Source organism: Globicephala melas, chromosome 2, assembly GCF_963455315.2.
Source record: "Globicephala melas chromosome 2, mGloMel1.2, whole genome shotgun sequence".
NCBI lineage: Eukaryota > Metazoa > Chordata > Mammalia > Artiodactyla > Delphinidae > Globicephala > Globicephala melas.
The window spans coordinates 10,296,039-10,323,519 of NC_083315.2; the positions used below are offsets into that span (position 1 = coordinate 10,296,039).

The window sequence follows — 27,481 nt, forward strand, 5'->3', positions numbered from 1 at the left end:
TAAGCATATCTTTTACCCCAAAACCTTAATGCCGTGTTTTCTGTTTGTCTTTTTTCCTATTATTTTTTTGGCCACGCAGCATGTGGGATCTTAGTTCCCCGACCAGGGATTGAACCCACACCCCCTGCCACTGAAGCGTGCAGTCTTAACCACTGGACTGCCAGGGAAGCCCCTCCTCTCTGTTATTCTTAATATCATCTTTGTCTCCTTCCCTCCCTCCCCCCACTTCATCCTTCCTTTTTTTCTCTTTTGTTTAGACCTTCACCAGTGCCTAGCATCTTTTAAAGTTTATGCCCCTTTTATGGTGAGATTATGGACTGGCTCCCGCCTAGCACTTCAGGCTTTGGGTATTTTTTCCCTACGCAGTTCCCTCAAACTGAGGGGGTACCATCTCCCCACAGCTGCTCACATCCTTTCCATTTTGAATGTTTTACTCCCATGCTGAGAGATAAGAGATGACTGGCTAGTTCTCCCAGTCATCTTAGCCCACCTTAAATACATAGAGACTAATTCACTTGAGGAGTCTGTTTTCTGCCCAAGAGGAAATCCCTTTTACGATACCTATAAAAGTGACAGAATCATCAATCCATATTTAAAAGGTAAATGATAACTATCCATCCAGTCTCAATGAACGTGGTGCTAAAAAGTAAATCATTTGCTATAGCGTGGAAACAGGCAGATAAAAAACAAGGATAATGACAGATACAGTGTGAAAAAGGTGAGCCAAACTTTTAAGGATGATAAAAAGGCTCATTAACTGGACTGTAGTGATGGTTTCATGGGAGTTTATTATGTCAAAACTCATCAGATAATACACTTTAAATAGGGACAATTTATTTACATCAATTGTACCTCAAAAAAGTTGTAAAGCAAAGCAAACCAACAGTTTTATATATATATATATATATATATATATATATACACACACACACATATATATGACTTAGGTGTAACTAGCCAAGCTATCCTCACACGCAGACTAGTGTACATGGAACTGTAGCCTTGTTATTAACCGGGTGCAACTTTATTATATTAAAATTTCATTTTACCTTTAAAAAATTAGGGTGTGAGTACACACCTAATGAATGTTAAGCGGTTCTTGGTCAGCCTAAAAGGTGCATAATATCTCCTGATCAGACTCACTTCTGTAATTAAGATTGTTTTAACTCACTGTTCCTGTGTTTTGAAGGGCGCTGACTTCTGTGGAAATATATGAAGCAGAGGTACTATCCACCCCGAACCCCAGTGACTTTATTTCTATCCCCATGTTATCATGGATCATCCATATTCTAAAAGCGGGACTCAGTACTCTTTTAATGGTCCGTGGTTATGTTTTGTTCTGATTATGGCATATTACGGATTTCTGTTCAGCAAACCTATTGTTCGATACTACTAGGAAATGGCTAAAATGTAGATATGCTTATTTGTTTTTTTAAATGGCTTTGTTGAGGTATACTTTGTATACAAAGAACTGCATGCATTTAATGTGTGCAGTTTGATGAGTTTGGATATAGATAAGCACCTGTGATACCAACACCACAATCAAGGTAATAGACATATCTACACCTCCCAGGGTTTCCTCGTGTTCCTTTGTGCTTTTTGTTTGCTTCTTTTTTTTTTATTGGAGTAAAATTGCTTTACAGTGTTGTGTTAGCTTCTGCTGTACAATGAAGTGAATCAGCTATATGTATACCTATATCCCCTCCCTCTTGGACCTCCCTCCCATGCCCTCCCATCCCACCCATCTAGGTTGTCACAGAGCACCGAGCTGAGCTCCCTGTGCTATACAGCAGGTTCCCATTAGCTATCTATTTTAGCTAGTGTACATGGTACACTATGTACATGGTAGTGTATTTATGTCAAACCTAATCTCTCAATTCGTCCCACCCTCCTCTTCCCCCTCTGTGGCCACATGTCCATTCTCTATGTCTACGTCTCTAGTCCTGCCCTGCAAATAGGTTCATCTCTACCATCTTTCTAGATTCCACATATATGCGTTAATATACAGTATTTGTTTTTCTCTTTCTGGCTTACTTCACTCTGTATGACAGCCTCTAAGTCCATCCACATCTCTACAAATGACCCAATTTCATTCCTTTTTATGGCTGAGTAATATTCCATTGTATATATGTACCACATCTTCTCTATCCTTTCAACTATAGTTGGACATTTAGATTGTTTCCGTGTCTTGGCTATTGTAAATAGTGCTGCAATGAACACTGGGGTACATGTGTCCTTTTGAATTATTGTTTTCTCAGGGTATATGCCCAGTAGTGGGATTGCTGGGTCATATGGTAGTTCTATTTTCAGTTTTTTAAGGAAACTCTGTACTGTTCTCCATAGTGGCTGTATCAATTTACATTCCCACCAACAGTGCAGGAGGGCTCCCTTTTCTCCACACCCTCTCCAGCATTTATTGTTTGTAGATTTTTTTTTTTTAGAGTTTTTGTTTTAACATCTTTATTGGAGTATAATTGTTTTACAATGGTGTGTTAATTTCTGCTGTATAACAAAGTGAATCAGCTATATATATATATATATATATATATATATATATATATATATATATCTCCATATCTCCTCCCCCTTTTGTCTCCCTCCCTGATGGCCATTCTGACTGGTGTGAGGTGATGCCTCATTGTAGCTTTGATTTGCATTTCTCTAATAATTAGTGATGTTGAGCATCTTTTCATGTGCCTCTTGGCCATCTGTATGTCTTCTTTGGTGAAATGTTTATTTAGGTCTTCCACCCTTTTTTTTTTTTTTTTTTTGCGGTACGTGGGCCTCTCACTGCTGTGGCCTCTCCCGTTGCAGAGCACAGGCTCCGGACGCGCAGGCTCAGCGGCCATGGCTCACGGGCCCAGCCACTCCGCGGCATGTGGGATCTTCCTGGACCAGGGCACAAACCTGTGTCCCCTGCATCGGCAGGCGGACTCTCAACCACTGTGCCACCAGGGAAGCCCTCTACCCATTTTTTAATTGGGTTGTTTGTTTTCTTGGTATTGAGCTTCATGAGCTATTTATATATCTTGGAGATTAATCCTTGGTCCATTGCTTCATTTGCAAATATTTTCTCCCATTCTGAGGGTTGTCTTTTCGTCTTGTTTATGGTTTCCTTGTTTTCTTTGTAGCTTTTCTTAAGAACACTTAACATGAGATTTTAAAACATCCCCTGAGCAACTATAAAAAATAAATGTTAGTGATAATAACCACTTCTCCATTTTTGCCCTGTAAGCTGGGGGGCTATGAGTCAAATGTACAGCTCAGTTTCTTAGGATGTTAGAAATACACTGTGGTTTCTCTCCTTACCCTCACAGCAACTTACTTTTCCCCCATTGTTTTCTCTTTATCCTGATGTGTTTCTTTCTTTCTTTAACTCTGTTGTATTATAACAAGCTTCCACCAGTCCTCTTCCCAATAGCTATTCCCACTTTATTCCCACTAGGAATAAAGGAATAACAAACTTCCTTTAGATGTGAGAAATGTGAATCTTTTAAAGTGTTATTTTCCAGGGCCTCAAAGCAACACCCAGATTACAAGATAACATGAAAACTGTAGAGCTATATTGTGAGTCTAGGTGAGCCCCAGGGTAGCTTTTACTCACAAATCATGCTTATTTCTCAGAGCGCTGGACAGACATAAGCCCAGGATTCAGAGACAAAGAGGTTTGGGGTCAAAGCTTCCCTCTCCCACAATGGCATATTTGCAGCAGAATATTCTATTAAGAGTCTTGGAGGACAAGGATATACTGGTGAGGGTAGTGGAAGGGAAGGAAATCCATCTCAGAGGGAAATAATTACAAGATTACCTTCACTTTCAAGGTGTAGCAATAGGTCATTATTATTAACTGGTGAACTTGGCAGAGAAAAAAAATCAGTCATATGCAAACATGTATTATGTCCAGAAAGGACTGATGATTGGCATTTTTCTAGTGGACGTGAAGGCATTATAGACACATAGTCTTGGTTTTCTTGGTTTCTGTTTCTATGGGTTTGCACACAGTTGTACATTAGAGGCATGGATGCTGTACTAGGAACCAGCCTTGATGGACAGTGCTTAGCCTTGGCTGTCTTCACAATGCGTCACCCCTTTATCAGCGGGCCCCAAACACAGATGGAGCCTGCAAGAACACACAAAGCAGCTCTCTGACAAGGGTCACGTTTCAGTTCTACTGTATAACATTCACAGAAGGCACAGAAGGTGGCGGTTGGAGAGTGGCTGCTTTACTCCATTCAGTTGATTCCCAAGTTCCTTGATGGACAGGAAGAGTTTTCAAAGCTGCTAATCTCCCAATTTTTAATGCGACTTTTCTTGTTTTGTCCCCCATGGCCCCTCAATCTCTTTAATTCCTTTAGTCTTCCCAGGTTTACCCTGGCCCTGACCCTTTGGTCTCTGGAGCAGGCTGTCAGTCATTCAGTTCCATGGGTTCTGTTGCCAGTATGGGGTATCTACCAAACAACTGGACATATCCCAGTGCCATGACTGATCTGCTTTGATCATTACAACTCTTTAGTGCAAGTGACAGAAAGGCCATTCCAGGGGACTTGAGTCCTCAGGTGTTTGTTTATCCTTTCAGGTTCTAGTTTACCCTTATTCTCATCTACTCAATGTTCTCCCACCATTGCTGGCTGTTCTGTAGATACAGAGTTACGAAGCCCTGCAGAGCCTCCTCCACCAGCAGTCAAAATTCCATAAAATGCAACCCCATAATAAACCCCTTATTGTATCAATCCTAGTGCTTCTGCTTCCCATACTGAATCCTGACCGATAAATGCCTTTAAGTAAGACACCAAGATCTTGGAGAAGCCAAAGTCTCTGCAGATATAATTTATCTAATACTATCTCTTTGATTAAAAATGCTAAATCCGGGCTTCCCTGGTGGCGCAGTGGTTGAGAGCCCACCTGCCGATGCAGGGGACACGGGTTCGTGCCCCTGTCCGGGAAGATCCCACATGCCGCGGAGCGGCTAGGCCCATAAGCCATGGCCGCTGAGCCAGCAGGTCCGGAGCCTGTGCTCTGCAACGAGAGAGGCCACGACAGTGAGAGGCCACATAATGCAAAAAAAAAAAAAAAAAAAAAAAAAAGCTAAATCCAGTTTAGATAGTTGTCCTTACCAATATAGGCATTTCCTTTTTATATTTTACTGAAGTCAAGTAATATAAAGCTTGATTCACTATTTAATATCATATCATAAGCATTATTCATACTGTTTTGTAGTCTTTATAAGCCTAATTTTAGAACGATTTCATATTAGATTGAGTGGATGCTCCATAATTTAATCATTTCCCTGTTGTTAGATATATAGGTTTCTTCTAATTTTTTACTATTATGAATGATCTGAAATACTTCTTTACGCATGTGATTTTCCCCCATATTTTGGAATATTTTATTAGGCTATAATTTCATTAGTTGAGGATAAAAGTATGTAAAAGGTATAAATTTTTTATTGCTTTTGATTCATATTGCTTAATTGCTTTCAAAAAGGACTAGAATAATTAGTAATGCTATTAGCAATTGACAGTATTCTTACTATGAGCAATATCATTTAAAACAGTCTTTCTTTATTTAACCGAAAAAAAGGTACCAATGCAATTTCAAAGGGACTCCACATTGCCCACTTTATATTGGTATCTATTTCCTGCTTTGCAATATCTAGAAAGCAAACACTGATCCCAAGTGGATTGGAAATATTCTAAAGACACTTTCCCTGAAACACAGCTGTTAATTTCTGACTTCTGAATGCGGCCTGCCCAAAATATAAGGATTCAACCATATACTTTCTCGTTAAACCGAGATTCTTTCACTTTGTGACTGGAGCAATTAAGAGACTCATCAGTGGAGACAGTGTGGAGGCAATGGAATCACGTGCAATTAATGTTCTTATCTTTTTAATTTTAGGTAACAGCACTTCTTCAGAATAACATCTTCAGGGAAAACATATTGAATTCAATCTGTTGGGTGAATATTTTCAGTTAGAGAAGGTACAGTATGTATGTATAAATGAACGTACAGACTGCTGGTGGTTTATTTTGGTCCTATAGCAGTCTTGGAAATGGAACTGAGTTTTATATAGCATCCTCCGGAATCAGGGGAGCCCTAAGCTCTTTATGGAGCAGTGATTTTGGCTATGTCTAAATAAACCTCATCCTTATAGTCAAAGACCAAAAATTCGGATGACAAACTGCTTCATCTTTCCATACAATATCATGCAGATGGCTTGACTGGGGCTTCCATAACTGCACGGCTACTTCGGCCTTATGGATGCATCTTTTTGCAACTCCCAGTGCCCTGCAGAAGGAGAAAGGCTGTCAAGGATGTCCCAGATGACTCCCTGGGTAGGAGTGGGAATGCTCCTCTTGGAAACAAGTCATGGCACCAGTCATGGGAGCAGCATGGTACTGGCAATTTCAAGATGCTGCCCAGATATACAAGGGCATTTCTGTCTCAAAAGCAGCCATCCTAGCCCTTCCATGGGGGGCGGGGAATGGGGAGTGACAGTGGGTGGTAGTTGGAACAGTAATTATTGTGGATGATTTTTGTCCTGTCTACTGAATCGCCTGGTGGGTAAATGTATATATGGGACCCTTTCCTCCTTATGTTCAGGAATAAATTTAGCAGGCATGTTTACCAATAGTAGCATTTTATAGCCTGAACCACACACGTTGGTCTGTGTTGTTATAGTAATAGCCATGTCTTGCATTTGTACAGATATTCAGAGTTTTTTAAACCCACTTATACTTCACTGGATTATCTATACAATAACATCTCAGCTCTTTGCTGCAAGTCTTGTCAGTTGTACCTCTTAACTATATCTCAATTGCCCACTACCCCCTTCTGCCCTTCTAGCTGAAATCATATCATGCTTGTTCCCACATCGTGAGCTGCTACCAAGCTGGTCTTCCTACTTATTACCCTCCTGAGGCTGTTGGCAACCTATTTTCCCTAGAACAGCTTGAGGAATCTTCAGGACATGTCTCTGCTTAAACTCCTTTATTGTTTTCGGAGTGCTGATAAAGACCTGAAATGCCCGACTGTGGCACAAAGGCCCCTCCAACCTCTGCAGCCCGCTCTGCTCTCCCCTCTCTCACGGCCCCCCCAGCTCCTGTAAGCTCAAGTACAAACCCAAGCTGCCTTCCCCGAGGACACTGGCACCTGCTGATGCACCTGCTGATGCGCCTGCCGGAAAACCTCTTCCTGGGGCTGAATTCTCATCTTCTGGGCTTTAGTTCAAATATCCCATCTCTAAGAATCCTTCCCCCCAAAGTGGGGATTCATGGAGAATGTGAGACTCAGATGAGGACCCAAAGCGATGGAAGCATGAAAACTGGAAGAAACCTCGTGCTCCTGGCCCCTCGTTCATCACTCCTGCCGGAACTGAAGCCAGCCTGTGACCTACATCCATTTCTCAGCCAGTCACAGGAAGATCATGGATTTTAGGGACACTTTCTAGTTTTGTTTTGTTTGCATTCTTTTGACTACAGTGTTTAGGAAAATGGGGAAGATATTGCTGACGTTAAGTAATTCCCGCGTGGTTGAAACTGATTCGGGCAGGATGGACTTTGTTTGAGAACTGACACCAGCCCCCATGGAGCCAGGCACCCTTGGGTTCCCTTTCAAAAGGGAGAGAGCTCCTCTTGCTCCATAGTTGTTTGAAAGCACCCTGGAGACTTCCATTTGAAAGATGATCAGAAAACATCATCATGATTTAAAATGGAATTTAAAATAGGACCAATTTCTACCCTTAAGTACAATGATATTTCCTCTAAACTAGGATGTATACACAGATCACTTTTCCTCTGGGATATTTTTTCTCATCCAAACATTGTCCTGCAAATACAATTTTTTACATGAATCTGTGACTCACTCTCACCTTTTTAACCTAGAAGTCTCCCTGGTGTCGGCTGGCCTCCTCTGAGTTATTCATCTGGGTCTGAATCATATTGAACACATATGGCATGTGTCACCCTGGACAGGCAAAACCAAGAAAAGTCATGAAAAAAACCCAAACATTACTTTTCCTAACCACTAATACGTGCCACTCATTTGCATTTCAGATAGTTTCATGCCTCTTTATTTTAGAACAACTGAATCACAAAATAGAATTTTTAAAGACTATTTTAGCCTCATAGCCTCATAGATGCATTAGATGCCCTGGGCTGTGTCTCCACCAAGCTTCATCCAGCCTCTATTTAACCACCTTCAGCAGGGAGCACTGACTTTCTTCTGGGGCTGCACCATCTTTGCATGGAATTAATTGGTAGGAAGTTAAGTTGAGCCTAAATTTTTGGCTACTAACTTGATCAACAAAGAATGTATGCTTTCATCCAGGACATCAATTAAACACTAAAGAGTCAAGACTAGAGCAGTGGTCAGCTTCTAGAGAACTCTAGAACCATTAATCAACACAGGCTTTGTCCTAAAATATGGTCGCAGTGATTGATGAGGAGACCATGGAAGTCTCGGGCAATCAAGGTGCACTATGTATTCTATTAAGATTCCTGGGTTACCCTCCCTAATCTAGAAAACTTTGGTCACCTCAGGTTGCCCTCTGACATCCTGGTGGTGGGCAATGTTATTAAATAAGCTCAGCCTAAGGCAGGGGTTTGACAAAGATTTATATAGATTAAAACCCCTTCTCCCTTCACACAGATTTTCCAAACTCCTCTCCAAGTTCATCTATATCGCATCTCCATAATAATACATACCATGATTAACCGTGGGACAGCCTGACATTTGATTTCGTTACAAATTGAGAGATGTGCATCTCTGCACGTATCACTTGGTAATGGTATCTTCCTTCCTTTCCTGGGGCTCTTGGCATTTAAGGATGCATGGTATTTTCCAAATAGCACTAGAAAAATCGAGTGAATCTAATGTTCCCATTGTCTTCCTCCACTCAGTATATTATATTTATGTGCCTTCTCCCCAGTATTTAGTTTCACAAGCAAAACAAATTCTGCAAATATATAAGTCCCATATCTTTGATTTGGAAAAGGTTAAAGGATTCCAGCTGCACAAAGTTTCTACAAGAAAGGATGTAGATTCTCACTGGCTCCAGTCTTAGGTGGGGAAATGGAGGATTCTAGAGTTCTGAAAACAGCATGGGCCAGGGAAACAAGGAGAGGAAAAGTATAGACCAAGATAGGTTAGCTATGACCTTAAGCTGGGTAGATGGAGCTCACCTCAATTCTGTTGGAGTATCCCCCCGTTTTCACATCCTACAATAATGTGTACACTTGTTTGTAACCACGTCAAAAAGGAAACGAGTTTAGCCTGGCATGACTTACTTATTCTCACTGAACCCATGCTGCCTGCTAATGATTGCTTTCCTTTTTAAATGCTCCCAAGCCATCTGTTTAATAATCTATTCTAGAATTTTGCCTGAGAAGAATCTCAATGCTAATGAAGTGGAAAGATCCCCAGGCAAAGATCAGGAGACCCAGGTTCTAGCCCGGGTTCTGTCATCAACTGACTGAATGTCGCTGGGCCAGCACCATACCCTGTCTTGTCCTGTTTCATCTCTGAACTGAGAGGGTCAGAATCGATGATCTCTATGCTGCTTCCAGCTATGAATCTAGGATTCCTTCATTACCTTAGTCTGTAGTTCTTGGAACCTTCTCTTCCCCCTGTTGAAAATCAGGAACTTAACCATATAGTCTTTGAGTATTTCTGTTCTGTGTGGTCTAGATGCTGTTACTTACTTATTAGTTGACTGGGGAAAGTTGTTACAATTCTATGGGTATAATTTCCTTCACTTTATTTTTTACATATTTTTAAAGATTTTTTTTGATGTGGACCATTTTTTAAGTCTTTATTGGATTTGTTACCATATTGCTTCTGTTTTTTTGTTTTGGCTTTTTGGCCACGAGGCATGTGGGATCTTAGCTCCCCAACCAGGGGTCGAACCTGCACCCCCTGCATTGGAAGGTGAAGTCTTAACCACTGGACCGCTAGAGAAGTCCCATCAGTTACTTCACTTTAAAAATGAAGGGGTTTAAATCAGACGACATCTACATTTCTGAGTCCAAGTCCATAATACCTAGACGATATCGAATATTGTTTTTGTGTTCACATTCCATACATTCTTGAAGTAACCCAGTACTGTGTGTTTGGCCCTGGAAGATGAAAACAGACCCATCAATTCAGGTTGGGCAGAAAGCTTAGACATGATCAGTCAAGCAACTGACTGAATAATATTTAGAGTGGCTGGTGCTTTCTTCCTTGCCTTGGATTTAAATACTCTTTAATTTCTAGTCTGTACTGACTTTTTAAGTGCCGCCCTCCCCCGCTTTTCCCATTGAACAGCCAGCTCTGCTGCTGGGTTCATTTACACTGACTAAGGGCACCATGCTCATCTCAGTGAGTGCTCCCAACGTCTAAGGGTATGGAGAGAGGAATCTCAAAATCTGCTTCTGTTTCTTTATTTCAGGTAATGAACGCTTGGGTTATAGAGCTATTTTATTCCGGCCTGATGATGTCGCATGAGTCAGTGTAGATGATTCCCACAGGAAGGTCTGATTTTTATTCTTTGACTCAAACCTAAAAATAGAGCCTTCAGCTCGTCCTGTACTCTCAGCTGTCATCTGCCATCGAAACCTGGGCGCTTGGCATGTTTGCCTGTGGCTTTGAAAGAATCACTGCCTTCTTTGGGTTAAAATAAGGAGCAAACAAATATACGTGTGCGGACCTGGACTGTTGTTTCACTGCCTATTGTCTTTATTCTGGGTGAATTATGCAGCTGAAGGTGGTTTTTCTTTCAGATGTGTTTAAATGCAATTCTTTTCAAAGGTGAGCATGAGAGGTTATGGCCCAGAAAAGAGATATTCTGACTCATCACGTCTTTTTAAATATACCTTCTGAATAATCATAAACGCTGATGGAACTTGACTGTTTACAGAGTCTCATTTTGGGAGGACAAATCATCTGTCATCATTCTCCCTTTGGGAATCAAGCAGGCTGAGGCTAAATGAGCACTTTGCCTCAAGTCACAGAACTAATGAGTCGAGGAAGCAGAACTGGACCCCAGGATTTGTATTATCACCCACTTCAAGTCGTTCTTCTACTGGAACCCTCCACTCTACTCCACCACCAAAGAAAATACACCAAAACGTCAGACAAAATCTGGGCTGGTTTCTTCATGAGTCCTGCCCAGGGACAGTCACATACACTGGTTGTCCTTGTGCCTGAATATTTCTTGTCTTTATTGTTTGTGACACACAGTTGAGGCCCCTTCCTTAGTTCTTCGTAGCCTTCTCATAGTTTTATGTCCTGGCTAGACAGTTTCCCTCAACACCGGCACAGAGCTGGGTCCACCGGCTAATTAGCTTAATTCAGGAAAAATAAGCCTCCAGGCCAGAAAAGAAGACTCTCCCAGAACCGGAGTTAACAGATGGCATGTCTCCAGGGCGTGAGCCCACTTTAAGGCTTGTTCTGGCCATGCGGGTGGGTTGCTGTGTGCAACTCCAATTATTCATAGACTCTCCACATTTCAGCAGCAGAAAGAGAAAAAGTAGTTATTATACCTAAATTAAGTCCTTTGAGGCTGGGGTTGATAAAATTCTCTTAAACATTTCGCTGGGAAAGATTTACCAGTGTCCCTCAATGAACCTGTTACGTGACCATATGGTTAAGAAGTCCAATCAAATTGTGGTAGGAACTGGTCTGACTCTGAGTTGGTGAATTCCATCAAACAATTCATAGTAGGGGTTAATTAAATTTCAAAATATTCAAATTGGGTTTATATGCTCCTGTAGCTAATGCTGACTCCAAATCTCCCTTTGTTTAGTTCCAGCTTATGCTCTGGGAAGTTACTAGTAATGACACAAAGCCCCTAACACAGAGCATGCCGTAGACGTCTCATTAGGACCCAAGCCAGCCTGCCCAGACAAACAGGGAGCTGGTGTATTTCATTTCTTTTAAGCACTGGATCGGGGAGGGCAGCTTTAGAGAATGTGCAGTTACATGTTCAGGAGCAGATTAACTCAAGAGCTGTTATGTCCACAATATTCTGCTAGTCTCAATACTCCCTCATCAGAGGTCATGAGCATGACATTGACAATGACCTTGATGGACTCAGGACTTTTCTCCCAACCTGTGCCTTGGTTTTACCTACTTTGCACCTCTGCTGGTTATCACTGTCTCAGCTCCAAACCCTTCTTCTTTGCCCTGCTTTGTGCTCCTGGAGATGGACCCGGAACACTTCTCCTTTGTCAGCTGGTGCAACGTTAGTCCTTGACATTAGAGCACGAGGGAGAGACATTGGAAGAGAAAGAGGCCTCTCTTTTTCTTTCTGGGCCTGTATTTTTCTTGCTCTCATGGCATGGCCCCTTTTCCTGCAAGGGGGCACGGGAGAGCTGGAGGTGCACAGTCTCCAGTGATTTCTATTGCTACCCAATGAGTTCCACGGGGAGGTTCTTGGCGGCCAGTCCTACCCTGTGGGATCTCAGGAAACTTCTCCTCCATCCAGTGGGCTACAGATGCACAGACACATCCTCTCCAACAGGGGGTCTCAGCCACGGACGGGGGCTGCTTCCATGCTTGTTCCTTCCTTGGGCACCCTCTCTCAGCCCTAGAGGCAGAGGCTGCACTCTGCATCTGCTATTTCTGTTATTACGAAGACTTCTCGTTCCCCCTCTTGGAAGTCAATCGCTTGTTACTGGTTAATAATTTTATGTTAAATTTTCCCAGTCCAACTAACCAGTGTGGTTTCTGTTTTCTGACAGGACCCTGACTGATACAGAACCCCTTCAAGAACAGATCAGCCTTTAGCCTCGGATCCATGTGGTTTCAGCTGCGGATTCCCTCTGCTGCTTGGCCGTGTTTAGGATTGGTCTTTGGACCTTGCTCGTTGGTACTGACACAAAGACCTCATATTACATTGTGCCTTCATTTTCCTCCAGGTGCCGTGAATCAAGTTGAGTGGTTCTCTCCCACCCTCCGCATCTCTCACCTCTGCTTGTCCAGGAAGAGTGATGAGTCATGTTCGAGAAGCCCGAATAATATGATCTGCCTATAAGGTTGTGTGACCCGCAGAAGCAGAAAATATCGATTGATTCTTCACTGCTGTTTGAAGAGAAGAAATTGAAACAGTTCTTGGAATCACCCTGTTGCTGCCTTAACAAATACAAGCTAAATGCAGCTAAAGAACTCCTAGAAGATGTGTATGAGATAACAGTAATTGTCACCACTGCTATCATCATTGCTTGAAGGCTTACTGTGTGCCAGGAACATATTAAGTTACTAACACATTATTTTATTTAATTCTTATAGCAAGTCAACAATGTAAGAGCTATTAGTTCCTCATTTGTATCAGTCTGGGCTCTCTAGAAAAACAGAACTAATAATATATATATACATATATATATGCATATATATACATATAGAGAGAGAGAGAGGGAGAGAGAGAGGACGCTTTATTTTAAGGAATTGGCTCACGTAATTGTGGAGGCTGGCAAGTCTGAAATGTAGGGTAGGCCAGTATGCTGGAAACTCAGGCAATATCTATGCTACTGTCTTGAGAGTGGGAAACCTTAGTTTTTGCTCTTAAGGCCTTCAACTGATTGGATAAGTCCAAGCCATATTAATGAGAATAATCTCCTTTACTTAAAGTCAACTGACTGTAAATGTTAATCACATCTACAAACTACCTTCAACAGCAACACCTAGATTAGTGTTTGATCAAATAATTTGTCACCATCGCCAGTGTAATCAACGTGCCACCAGGTAGCTGACTGATCGCTCTGGGGAATGATGGAATATTGAAGACTCGCTGTTGGCCTCAAAGTGGGCACGCAGCAGTGGCTATAGCCACCCTGGCCTTGGAGAGAAGTCCATGTTGTTGAGCCCAGGCCTGACCTCCATCCCTGCCACCACAGCCAGTGTGTTCATAAACCCAGTGGGCAATAACAGGGGTGAATGGGAAAGAGACTGAGGTATCCAGAGCAGATCATCTTATCCACTTGCTTACTAAAATCCTTCTCTGCTGAGGTCACCCTTTGGTAAGCACTGGGACACACACAGGTTCATTTTTCTTTGTCCATTCAGGGAGGTCTCTCCCCATACCTCTTCCCCAGACTCTGTTGTCACCAGTATTCCAATCATGTTACTTCCAAGCCCTTGACCATCCACCTAAACACCCAGTTCATGATGGGCTGCTTAGGTCATATGGTAGCTTGGTGGACCACGGTTGAGTATTCAGTCTCTACTAAGGCCCAGCAGCAAGCCAGAAGCTCTTTCTCAGAAGGAAAGTAGTTGTCTGCAGAGGATGGCAGGCTTTGCTCCGAAATCCCAAGGGTCTGAGCTGCGACCGATCTGTTGGGCCTGTCTGCTCCCAACGGTATCTCTATCTGTCACTGACAATTCAAGCACCACTGGATCTGCTGGACCTATTGGTTCAAGGGGCAGAGCAGCTGGCAAGCAGGATAGACCTGTTAGAGAACCTTCTTGTTCTGGGCTCCACTCAGCGCTAGCAGCTTTCCTAGTCACTTGATGCATGGATCAGAGGAGTGCACTCAGATGAGTAATATGTTGCTCCCAAATCCAGAGACCCACTAGGCACTGTGCTTGTTTTATGGTTACAGGAGGGACCAGATGTAACAACTTGTACTTCGCCTGAGAAGGGATATCTCAACATGCTTCACACCAGCGGACCCCCAGAAACTTCACGAAGGTGGAAGACCCCTGAATTTTTGTTCAGATTTATTTCCCACCCTGTGGCATGTCATCATCTGTTGCCAATGGTCCAGAGTAGTTGCTACTTCTTGCTCAGTCATTCCAATCAGCATATAATCAAGGTGAAGGATCAGTGTGATGTCTTGTGGAAAAGAGGTCTCGTGTAATCAAGGTTCTTGCAGACTAAATTATGACATCGGGCTGGAGAATTGATGTACCCCTGAAGTAGGATAGTGATGGTGTATTTCTAGCCTCTCCAGCTAAAAGCAAACTGCTTCCAGTGGTCTTTACTAATAAGTATGGAGAAAAAAACCTTTTTCTGGATCAATAGCTCAGCTACACACCAGGTACCAGGGGATATGTTAATTTACTCAAGCAAGAAAACCACATTTGGAACAGCAGATGTGATTGGAGTCACCATCTGGTTACGTCTATGATAATCCACTGCCATTCTCCAAGAACTCTCTCTCTTCTCCAGAAGCCAAATAAGTGTGTTGAATGGGGATGTGGTGGAAACCAACCCTCCTGCATCCTTCAAGTCCTTGATTATGCTGCTAATCTCTGTGATACTTCCAGAAATTCACACTGATTTTGGTTTACTTTACTCCTATGTAGAGGCAGTTCTAGTGGCTTCCACTTGGCCTTTCATACCATGCTCCACAGTTCAGGGAAACAATTTGGAGTTTCTGCTGGTTGCTGAGTATTTCTATTCTAATTATGCATTTTGCAACTGGGCAATTAACCACAGGATGGGTTTGGCAACTCAGTGTGAGATAAACTTGAGCTGAGATTCCATTGGTCACCTGACCTCCATAAGCCCCTACTCTGTTGACCCACAGTGTCAGTTCAGAACTAGGGTTCAATCATCCCTGAGAACTCTGATTTTCTCCTTTTCCCCAGTGCAGAGTCACCCTTGTAAAAGGCAGTAGTTATGTTTGGAGAAGGCTGGGAGAAAGATTAATAGTATAAATTTTTGGCAGTGTGATGAGGTCCTTCTCCAGGGGACACAGTCTCCTCTCTATTCAAGGGGTTCTGGGTCTGGAAACCAGCTCAGGGCTGGGAATTGACTCAAGGGCCATGACTCTTCAGTTGTGGTGATTCAAGTTAGACTTCTGTCATCTGACTTAGAGCTTTTCCACATATGCAAATCAAGCCAGAATTTCGGGGACTGCCCATCTATTTCTCTTTTAGGGAAACTGTTCAACTGGCCAATGACACAGGTCTCTGCGAATCAGGCTATTTTGACTGCTGCCTTGACTCTGCTATCCATTATGGTAACAACTCTTGCCTTGTATTGGTGATTAAGTGCCACCAGCGGCCCTTGCCACCCTGGGATCCAATTATCCCCACGACATTTAAGGATCCCAGTCAGTGGTAGCCATTCTCCCTATGATTTCTGACCTACAGAGAAGAGCGACCACAGAGCTCTTCAAGGATGCTGAGGCTCCCTTCACAAATTTGTTTTTTATAGTCATAGTGTGGCCTCTGGTCCCTTGGTCATGGGGGCGAGCAGATCTTATATGACAAGTTAACTTTAACATCCCAATCTCCCTAAGCCTTTGGATATATTCTTCTACAGTATACCAAAGAAGTTCTGGCATTTCAACTTCATTTAGCGTAGGAGACATTTCAGTCTATGTTTCAGCCAACACCACCCCTGCCCCAGCCGCCCCGCGAAAAAAAAGAGCTTTTCCTAACTCTTTAAGTTACAATATTGAACCCAGAATTTTTGTTTAGTGGGCTCCATAAATTCAGCCTGATCCAACTTTACATTCCATTATCACACACAACTTCAACTCCCATAAATATTCCCCATATTCCTGCCTGGATACATTGGAAAAATTATGGGGTCTTTTGTGGTGTGACACATCTTGTGGGTCACTCTTTGCACCTCATCTGGGGCTCGCTGGAACTTGAGTCTAGCTATGGGTCTAGAAGCAAAGAGGAGTGCTGGGGGCATGTCCTAGGAGAATCAGCCATGTTTTTCAAGGCAGCTCCTTCAGGGGAGGCCATTACAATTTCATCAGGCAAAGCAGGGTTAATCTCCTCAGGTGGGAGTGGCTTAAGGGCTGTTTGTACCTGTGAAGAAGACTCACTGTCCCCAGCTTCATCAGGATCTAGCCGTATGCCCCATTCCAGTTTTCAGGACTCCATTCCTTCCCGATCAATGCCTTTACTGCAACACCTTGTAAAGCTGAAAATTTAATTTGCATTGTAATTCAGCTGCTAACTGCAGAGATTCTGTGTCTGGTTTTTATAAAGCTCAGCTCCAGGGCTACAGGAGGTAAGGATTTCTTTCAAGACAGACATAGAAACTTTCAGATGATTCATGTGGTGGTAGAAGTGGGAATCTGAATCCCGGAACTAATACTTTTCTTTCCCCACACTGCCCATAGCAGTTAGGAGCCAGAAGCCAATCTCCTTATACTTGCTGGTTTGACAAAACATTCTAAGGTACCAAACAGATGGTCGCCCAGAACCTTGCCTCCTGTAGGTACTGGATTAGGAAGATTCAGTGGTGAGATTTTGTACATTTCTATTGCCACATTACACCATGGATTATCAGTACCCTCTCTCCCACCAGAAAGAGTCAGTAGTGCATTTAAATCTAATCAAATTAGGGAACCAATTCCAGGAACCTCAGAACCAATTCAGAAAATTCACTCTTAAGATTCTGTTCCTCTAGAACTACTCTCAATACCAAAATCAGTAACAGTCAGAGTACTCCAGAGAAACAGAATCAACAGGATGGGTGGATGGATGCATGGATAGAGAGGGAGAGAGATTTATTTTGTGGATAGAGAGGGAGAGAGATTTATTTTGAGGAACTGGCTCACACAACTGTGGAGGCTGGCAAGTCTGAAATCTATAGGGCTGGCTGGAAGGCTGGAAACTCAAGCAGGATTTTTATGCCATAGTATTGAAACAGAATTCTTTCTCAGTTTTTGTTCTCAAGACCTTAAACTGGGGACTTCCCTGGTGGCGCAGTGGTTAAGAATCCGCCTACCAATGCAGGGGACACGGGTTCGAGCCCTGGTCTGGGAAGATCCCACATGCCGCGGAGCAACTAAGCCCACGAGCCACAACTACAGAGCCCGTGTGCCACAACTACTGAAGCCCGTGCACCTAGAGCCGGTGCTCCACAACAAGAGAAGCCACTGCAATGAGAAGCCTGCGTGCAGCAACGAAGATCCAATGCAGCCAAACATAAATAAATTTTTTAAAAAAGACCTTAAACTGATTGAATGAGGCCCACCCACATCATCAAGGGTGATCTCCATTATTTAAAGTCAACAGACTGTAGAGATTGATGGCGTCTACAAAGTGTTTGTTGAGGACACTTGGTACTACAGTCAGACGGTTTGCATTTTCCTGACCCTGTAACTATTCCCCTCTGCTGTGATTTGCCCCATCCACAGTTTTGGCTGTTTCTATTAATTGTTTTCATTTCTTCCTGGATGCCTCCTATTTCCCCCTTTTTTGCCCCTTTTCTGATACTTCTCAGCTTAATGCTACTGGCACTGGTTTTCAACACCCTCTTCTAGGTACATCAAGCCTCTTCCTTCACACTGGGTCTCCTGTACTTTTAGTGTCTTCAGCATTTCTTGGCCATTTTGGCCACTGTCAAGCACTGATTCACTTCCAGGGTTGGGGCTGCTCCTGAGGAAAAAATGTAGCTGCTAAATGGTAACAGATATGGAATAATTTACTTCTATTTAATTTATTTTTGGGATACAAATGAAACAACTGGATTGTTAGAATTGTATTATGTTAAGTGAATCTGGAAACAAGCATATACTCTCTTAATAAACTAAAAAAATGGGAATAAACAAGATTAGGTCTTAGAAGGGGATGTGCCTTTAGGAGGACACAATGATGAGTAAGACGCCAGTGAGAATTCCCATAACAATGAGCTCTTTGAGCTGAGGAGAGAGGTGCTATGTAAATGTCAGGTTATATCATTGATACTTAAGATGCTCCCAAAAAGTCAAGCATTAGCCAAAGGGAACAGAATGTTTTCAGCTTTTAATGGACCAGACCCATTCATTTGGAGGAAGTTTAAAAGGAGTCTCACACACAAGGTGGATAAACAAGGCTGCAAATTTCTACCAAAATATTAACAACTTGAGTAGGTTTTAACACTTACAAATTCATCTCAAGAGGGTTTAAATCAATCCACAAACTTTTATACTGCTGTTCACATATGGAAACTTTATAGTTATATGCATGCATATCATGACTTCTACATAACATGAAATACATGGATAAGAAATTCTAAAGCCAGTAAAACATTCAGTTTGTTCAAACGCCCTCATTTCGCAGAAACATCTGAAAGTCTAGCATCAGTATTTATTCTTATGTGGATATTTTATATAGACCCCACCAAGCTTTATTTTCCAAAGAGTTCGAATAACTAAAAGTAAGTTCCTACAGTCAAATTAAACATTTCTTACTTTTTATGACATATGGAAATATTTTTTAGAGCTCTAACAAACTGGGCCATGTCCCAAACCTTCAGCTTCTCCCTCCTTAGGGTGACAAATCAATTCTTACCTTGTAATGCTGGACAGTTACTGCGGTTCAGTCATAATCTGAAGCTTCCAGACACTGCCAGGATGTGGATGGAAGACCAGTTCGTACTGAACATTTCAGAAATTCTGCAGCAAGTCGTCATCCAACTCCTGAGTTTCTCTTCCTCTTCAAGCGTATTTTAGACAATGATTAGTAATCAAACATTTCAATTCGGCAAATATTTATTGAACTCAGAGCAAAGCACACGGCTAGAAATTGGGGATATAGAGGGGAACAAAATAAAATTTCTTGCCCCCAGGAGCTCTTATTTTAGCAGATGATACAGAGGACTATGTAACTAACTAAACTGTGGGTCACCGCAGTCATAGACTTAAGCAAATTCCTTAAGGCAAGCACAGAGGAAGGAGAAAGTCATTCTGATTTGTGGCATCAGGAAATGCTTCATGGAAGGGGCAGGGCATTTGTGCCGCTCCTTGAATAGGCTAAACAAACAAACGTCTCAGGTTGCTTGGGATAGTCCCAGTTTACACTGTTTTCCAAGCATAATTATTCATTATTAGCACTGCACTTTCACTCTCAAAGGTTTTCTTTGGACAATAAATTATATGATCATACTAGTATTGGAGCACACATAAGATGCTGACACAGAGAAGAAGGAGGGTGAGATTTTCAGATGGACCAAACAGCAAGACAAAAGGCACGGAGGAATAAAATCCCATGGTATGCTAGGGGAAAAACTGGGCTTAAAATCTTGAAGAGGGAATTTGCCGTCTTTTCTGTTGCTGTTTGAACTGAAGTGGAAGTATGTTCTATAAGAATTGTCATGACCTGCTATTTGCATACTTATTTTTCTTTCTAGGAATGTGACTGTTGTGCAACAAAGACTTTTCCCATATTTATCTCTCATTTCCCATTTTCATTTGATCAGACAGTTTTATTTCTGGCAAAGTATTATATTCACATCGCAGAGAAAGGGAAATTAAAAACCAATTCAGACTTTCCATTGTCTGTCTTCTGGTCTGACCAGTTAACACTGAATTAAAGCATACAATGTGCTCCGAGTTTGCCCTTGTACTTTCCAAGAAACAAATATTTCAAGAGAAAATAACCAAAGTTAGAAAGACATTACTTCTGTCCTCATAACTATTCAGGGGGAAAAGGACAGAATATGCTGAAATAATAATGAAAATCTTAACTAACTTGCATTGCTTTAGAACAAGAGATTGACATGATTACTTTTTGGAGTGATAAAGTCAATCTCTGATAGGAATAGTCCTCTTAGGTATTTTTTTTTTAACAAAAAGGTTCTAAATGTAGAACAAAGAAACAAAACTGTTACTGTGCATAAATATATGAAAAATAATACAGCCATTACCCAAGCAATTCCAACAAACACTGAACAGCCTCTATCTTCCTATCACATAAGTAGACTTGATTTCCATGGCTTGTTAATCCCCAAAGGCTTTTGTCTCAGCTCTTTAGGATCATTCAAAGACCTGAAACCACTGATTCTCCGTGTAAGTACTAAGAGAATACAGAATATGCAAATATGCAATAACAATGGTGTGAAGGGTTGGGAAAGGGCCATCGCAGGAACCACTTAAAGGAAAGGTGATGCAGGGAGAGGGTGGATCCCTCTGACCTCCTGCCACACCTGCTTCTTTCTGGAGCTGCTTCAGAGCTGCCACTTCCAGGCAGGAATTTAGGTCTGCATCTAGGCAAGCCCTTTGCTCCTTTCCCAGCCCAGTTCAGTATCAAGGTTTCCCATAGCATGAACCTGGCATCCAGCTTTTTCTCATAAGTAGAGGATACTGAGGTCCAGTGACCTTCAGAGAGGGCTTTGAAAACTTTTGAAATTATCCAAAATGTTAACAAACTTAGAAGGAACATTTATATTTGACACAGTTACCTAATTACTCTGATTTTTCTGGCTTCCTAGGAGTATAACGTAACAGGAAACACATTGGAAGATGCTATTTTAATAAAAAATAACCAACATTTTTTTCCTCTCCTCCTTAGGCCCTCACTTTCCCTTACCCCGACTCTCTTCTAGCTGATGTAGCTGCCTCTAGTCTCCTCCCACTTCAGGCCACTTCTGGGCTGCTTCCCATAATTCGGGGGACAAATCCTTTCCTTCTAAAATGTGACTTGATTATGCCCTATTTAAAGCTTTTTGATAGCTCCCAGTACTAAAGGATACACTGTAGTTACCTGAAGCAAGACGTGCAATGCTGTGCACAATTACCTTTCCGGCCCTACATTCTTTCCCTTTCATACCTGATGGCTTTGCAGAATTTCAGCCTGGTGAATGTGCCCTTCCTATGAAGACAGCCCTGGCTCCGAGACTTGGTCACGCTATCCTGTGTAATACCATAGCAGGGCCCGGATACTCTTATGGGTCTGAGTGCTACTGGAGCACCTTGTTCATCTGAAGATCATCATCGTTGCTTAGCAGATGGCCTGGTATGTTTGTTGAGTAAATTTAAAACGGTAGCTGAACAGGGAACTATATTCCAGATCCTTTAATAAACGACAATGGAAAAGAATATATATATATATATATATATATATGAATCACTTTGCTGTACACCAGAAACTAACACAACATTGTAAATCAACTTACCTTCAGTTTTTAAAAAGGTAGCTGAGGAATTCCCTGCCGGTCCAGTGGTTAGGACTCTGTGCTCTCACTGCAGGGGGCACTTGTACAATCCCTGGTTGGGGAACTAAGAACCCACAAGCCGCGGCCAATAAATAAGTAAATAAGTAAGTAAATAAGTAAGTAAATAAATAAGTAAATAAGTAAATAAATAAATAAAAAATTTAAAAGGTAGCTGAATTAGTTCCCATTTGGCTGGAGCATCCTTAAATCAAAACCACTAGTCCTAACAGGTTTTATTGGCTCCAAATGATTACCTGCATGTTTGAGGCCACATTTGACTAATCACACATTCCTATATATAGGCAGTGTGGGGATGTGTGCGCATAAGTGTACCAAAGCCAAAGATATATGGGATTCCTCCTAAAGTTGGTTAGGTGAAATGAATTCAACTTTTGATAGATGAACACACAAATTGCCACAAACTGCTTTCATATAAATATGTTTTATTGCAGAGAAGTTATAAGTATTTACATGCTGCAACACGTCACGACATAAATTTACCAAATATTTTGTGGTGGGATGCTGTAGGTTTCAGATAATAGTTTCAGAAGAACCATAGATTAAGTGAAAAGACTGACAGCTTTATTGACTCTACATCTCTCGGTTGCTAAATGCTAGAAGTCAAAAGGCAGTGTTTTTTTTCAGTCCTACCTGTGTCATCACTTGCATGCAGAGACCTAGGAAGCAAATACAAGAGAACTGTCGAGTTTCAAATCCATATGGCCACCAACGTTTACGATGGGTTGGGTTATAATTCATGTCGTAAAGCGTTTAACTCTTGCATAAAATATACAGTTCTATTAAGATTGGTATAAATCTACTTATTTATAAACCCTGGCTTAAAAACAAGGACAGGATGCAGCCTGCACATGCACTGAGAAGGACAACCTAGCAAATGTTTGTGAACTTAATAGTGTTTCTTCACTTGCTTATTGTTATCAATCTGGGAAAACAACCTCAGGGATTGAAGATTTAAACTTCTCTTGGTGATAAATAATGGCAATGAAAGTCTAGGAAAGACCCCAGGCGCTCTTGCTGATTTATGCTGGTGGAAGAGACTCTATGGACTGTACTAAGGTAGAAACTGGCAAGTCTTCTTTAGGCCACATCTCTAGCAGGGTCATCCTGAAGTGCAGTAAAAAGTCACTGATGCCTGACCGCTTATTTCTGAAAAAGTCAGTAAAGTACTAACAGATCTCAGATGTAAAGGAAACAAATAGGTGGGTCTGGACACTCCAAACCAAGTTCACAACTTTATACCTTAAAGTTGTAGTCCAAGGTGACTGAGTAGATAGATAGGCTTTGACTGAAAAGGAAGCGGAGAAGGAAGTAAATGAAGAAAGCAAAAACAAATAGAATTTCGACATCTCTTCAAACCTACCCCACCATCCTGAGTAATGCACGAAGCAAGCAAATGGGTGAGGAGATTTACGCACAGCTTTGCAAAATGGTGAAATGCACGTTACTCCTGAATACAAATCACTGGGACAATTCTGATGCTGAATAGGAGGATTCCCAGTTTTTATCTTCCACTGAGAGTAATAATCCTAAGAACAGCCCCGTATCCACCTTCTGATGCCCTTTTCTCAACTTCTACCCTCCTAGCATGTTCTCCTTGCTGCTCAGAAAATGAAAAACAGTTATTTAGGCTATAAATGTCCTGGCCGAACAAGCCGTGATACTTCAGCATTTAGCGTGAGAGAAAGGAAGTCTGGGTTCTATTTTTAAGTGATTCACCTTAAAATAAAATGAGACTGAGTTTTGCGATGGAATCTCTTTGCATGATCACATCAGTAGGGCTAAATCAGTAGCTTCGGATGGCTGTGCCAGGTGATCAGTGTGGAATGCGATACGTTTTATGAAACATGCTTTGGGAGCTGCTGTGCCTTGCAAGTAACCCCTACATTTGGAATTTTGAGCCTGGTAGCTCACCTAGGCCATTTGCAGGACTTGGAAGTTTTCCAGGGCTTGGAAGAATGAAGAGCCCACACTGCCTCATAGGCTTTGAGTAACTCTGGTTATAAACCTCTTTGGGATTCAAGCCCAGCAAGTTCTACCCCTGCCTGAAGCAATGAATAAGAGTTTATGAGAATAAGTAGTTTAAGGTAATGTAAAATATTATATATTTAGTATACATAATAAAAATATATCCATATAATGATCTTGATGCTATAATAATTTTTCTCTTTAAAAATATAATCCCTTGAAAGTGCTCTTGGAGCTCCCTTTCTGTCTTTGTTTTAAAGGCAAATCCCCCGGCTCTGCAGTACTCTAATTCTCTTGTCATTCCCAGAGTCTTCCCTTGCCAATGGTAGTAATAATGCACAGTATATTTTTCTCACTCTTAGCTTCTTCCTTCCTTACGAAATGCTGCTAAGTATGAAATCCTGAAAGAGTTAAAAGGGACAATTAATTGGAATGAAGGCATTATCTTTCCCTGACTTTGAACAAACAATAGATAAGTTGTCCTTAACTTAATGAGATGTATGACTAAGTAGGACCACTTGATCTCCAATATTAATAAAGCTTCTGAGTCCTAACAGGAAGTGCAAAACAAGAAACTCAACTTGTATAAAAAACCCTTATTAAGACAGTATAACAAACCATGATGTGAAATAATAGAGTCAAATCCAAATTCACAATATATAAACCACAGCCAAAACTAAAAGGTTTTATCATAACAGTTATGGCTTCCCAAGCCAGAGAAAGCGTACTGTACTTCAAGAATCAACTAAAGTTGATAGATAGCAGGTATTCTGGAAGTTGCAATAACAATTGAGTAGCTGCAGATTGCATAAATGTGTTGTGTCACATAATATCAAAGTTATTTGCAAAAATTATACAATCTGGAATGCTGGAATGAGACACAACAATGTACTGAAACAGACATTTATAAGAAAATGAAAGCAATCATTAATATAAAAGGTATTTTTGGATGCATTAAGTTAGCAGTGCTATCAAGGTTAAATAGGTAAAGTAAGTTCTTTTTAGTCAGCTACTTAGAATTTCGGTCATATACGTCAATACCTTCCTGTCCTTTGCAAAATCTCGTCCCTCTTCTGTGTTTTCTGGTTTGCCTTGCTTGGGATCTTCCAAGTCCCAAGGGTAACTATTGATCAGGGGCAGACATTGAGGGCTACTTCCCCCAAACATATGCTGAAGTGTAAGGATCTTCCCAGTGTTCCCTGGGGCAAGACTTTCCTGGCCAGTCTAACTTCTCCATTACGACGTTGCCCTGGCCTCCTACGTGTTCTTCCACCCCTCCCTTTCACATTTCCCTCGACTGACCAATACTCCTTGGGAATTTGTGATCCTGTATCTTCTGTCTTATAGCGAATTCAGCGTTTCTTCCTTCTCCTTTTCTTTCTGGGGATGCTACACTTTAAAATGATCCCAGACCTCTTATTTCCGAGGCCCTGCTACCTTATTTGCACTTGAAGCAGAAGAGGCAGGGAAAGCTACACTTCTTTCAGCATTCGGTTGATCTGGGGTCTCAAACTCCCAGGGACATACCTCAGCTCGTGATGCTAAGGGTTGCTGAAAGTTATTACTTGAGTTATATGAGTCAGGCACATTTTGCTCAGAGGAAGATGTCTTTTTCTCCTGGTCTCCTAGTTGGTTGAGGTTTTCATTCTCCACTTCTGATGCTACGGCTTTGGGAGGCAGTTCTTCACACTGCCCAGCACACACACTGGCTGCAGGGTGCTGGCCGCCATTCTCCCCTTGAGCTCTTCCTGGGGGAACCTGAGTCTTGGAAATCACACACTTCTCATCTTCAAAGAGGGGCTGAACTTGGCTCTCCCAAGGGCACACCTCAGCTTTGTCTATGCTCTTCGGATTGGACTGCTGACACAGTTCAGCTGCCTTAGGCTTGGGATGAGATTTCCCCTTTAAGGAAAAAATTGGGGTTTTCTCCATTTCAGAAGCCGCAATCGATACGTGCTTTTGAACTTTTGATTCTGAAGGCACAGGACCGGGGGTCAGGTCGTAGATCTCCCAGGGGCACACCTCCCCTATGTCAAAGCTGTCCTTCATCTGGGGGGCGCCTGGACTCAGGTCGGAACTGGCAGTGGGGGGGTTGGCCCTTTGCTGCCTCATGATCCCAGATTTCGGAGGTTTTCTTGGCTCCTCTGAATGATTGGAGTTTGGGGGGGCAGAGTCTTGAGTCTCTGCGTTATCTGAATTCGAGTATTTTCTGTTTGTCTCTTTCTCTCTCGGCAGAGCTTTCTGGGCTTTGGCCCGTTCCTCCACGCCGGACGCCTGGGTTTTCCCGGCCAATCCGAGCGTCTTCTCTTTGGCACTGGCGATGACGCTGAGGGACTTCTGTAACACGGATGTGCGGGGCGGCCCGGGCTTCTTCTCCGAGCTGAGGTTGTGGGCGCTGGCCGACTTACACACCAGAGGCACGGACTCGGTGGACACGGCCTGGCTGTCGTCTTGCAGGGCTCGCGGTCGGTTCGTTCCCGCCGGGGACCCCAGCGCAGAGTCGTCCGTGGCCGCCGCCTCCTCTTCCCGGCTCGGGGCGGGCGGGCTGCCTGGGCTGCCCGGCTGCTCCCGCACGTGCTCGTACGTGCTGTGCGATTTCTTGAGCGAGAAGACTCGGTTCCGCAGGGACTCCTCCTTGGGCTTCCCGGCGCCGCCCGCAGCCTCCTGTGGGTTCTTCCTGCCCGGGACGGCGCCCTTGGCCGCGCCGTGGTCCAACGCGTCCTTGTCCTCCTTGGAGCACTGACGGCTGACCGTCTCCGGGATCTCGGTGATCCGCCTCATGATGGAACGGCCTAAGCCCTTCTTCGAGCACCGCTTTTTCTGGAGGTGGGGATTATTTGTGATCATCTTCTTCCTCTTATAGATTTCCAACTGGGCGTAGAGTTTCTTCAGCTCGTCCTGCCATACATAACAAGAGCAGATTCAAAGAGGTGCGGAATTCAGCGTTTGGGCCGGCTCATATCACTAACTGTAATGTGAAGTCAATGAACGGAGCTCTTCCTAACATCTCTGCTCATCAACTTTCCCCTCACTCTCACTTTCTGATTCCTCTGTATCTCGTTTCACAGCGTTTGAACTTTAAGACGTGAACTCCTGCCTTCTGCACTTGCTTCATGCAACAGGCACTTTGAACTTGTGAATTGCGTGGACCAGGCTGAGCCTGGACCATGACAAGACACAGCCTGTTGTCTACTGAGAAACCATATCCCTGAACAATATGGGAAGCGTCATGTAGCCACTGATAAAATTACACCTAATGTTAAATTAGTGTACAACAGACCATCAAATACAAAAGCATCTTCTTCCTCCAAATGCTGATATATTGTCACAGATTATTTTAAATAATTCACACTCTCTGCTCACAGATCTATCCTAGTTTCCCATCAGCAAGATCTCATAAACCGTCATCATGGGACATGTACAACCAGTTCGTCATCATGGTGTCCAATAAGTCAGTTAAGACTATCAAGACTGGCCTGTGTGGCCTAACTTATACTGGGATTCTATGTTTTAGAACTGGGTTAACTGCATGTGATGCCTTCAGTTCTTACACAAACACACAGGCTCTCTAACACAAAGAAGCACACATGCACATCGACCCACACGTGCGAGCCTCTATGAATGGGTCTA

General features: G+C 42.5%; 1 protein-coding gene and 1 long non-coding RNA gene across 2 annotated transcripts in view; both read right to left on the reverse strand.

The window, feature by feature from the left end:
- Positions 1–7,870: 7,870 nt before the first annotated feature.
- Positions 7,871–21,963, reverse strand: LOC132594542 (uncharacterized). Its single transcript, XR_009560764.1, has 3 exons — positions 19,225–21,963; positions 16,750–16,864; positions 7,871–7,965 (listed from the first exon to the last, which is right to left on the reverse strand). It is a non-coding gene; the product is annotated as an uncharacterized lncRNA (long non-coding RNA).
- Positions 21,964–22,288: 325 nt separating this feature from the next.
- Positions 22,289–27,481, reverse strand: part of GPR158 (G protein-coupled receptor 158) — a 322,771-nt gene continuing 317,578 nt past the window's right edge. The window contains exon 11 of the mRNA XM_030837212.2: positions 22,289–26,749. Coding sequence (XP_030693072.1) covers positions 25,268–26,749 — 1,482 coding nt within the window. The 3' untranslated portion in view covers positions 22,289–25,267. The remainder of the gene's footprint in view (positions 26,750–27,481) is intronic.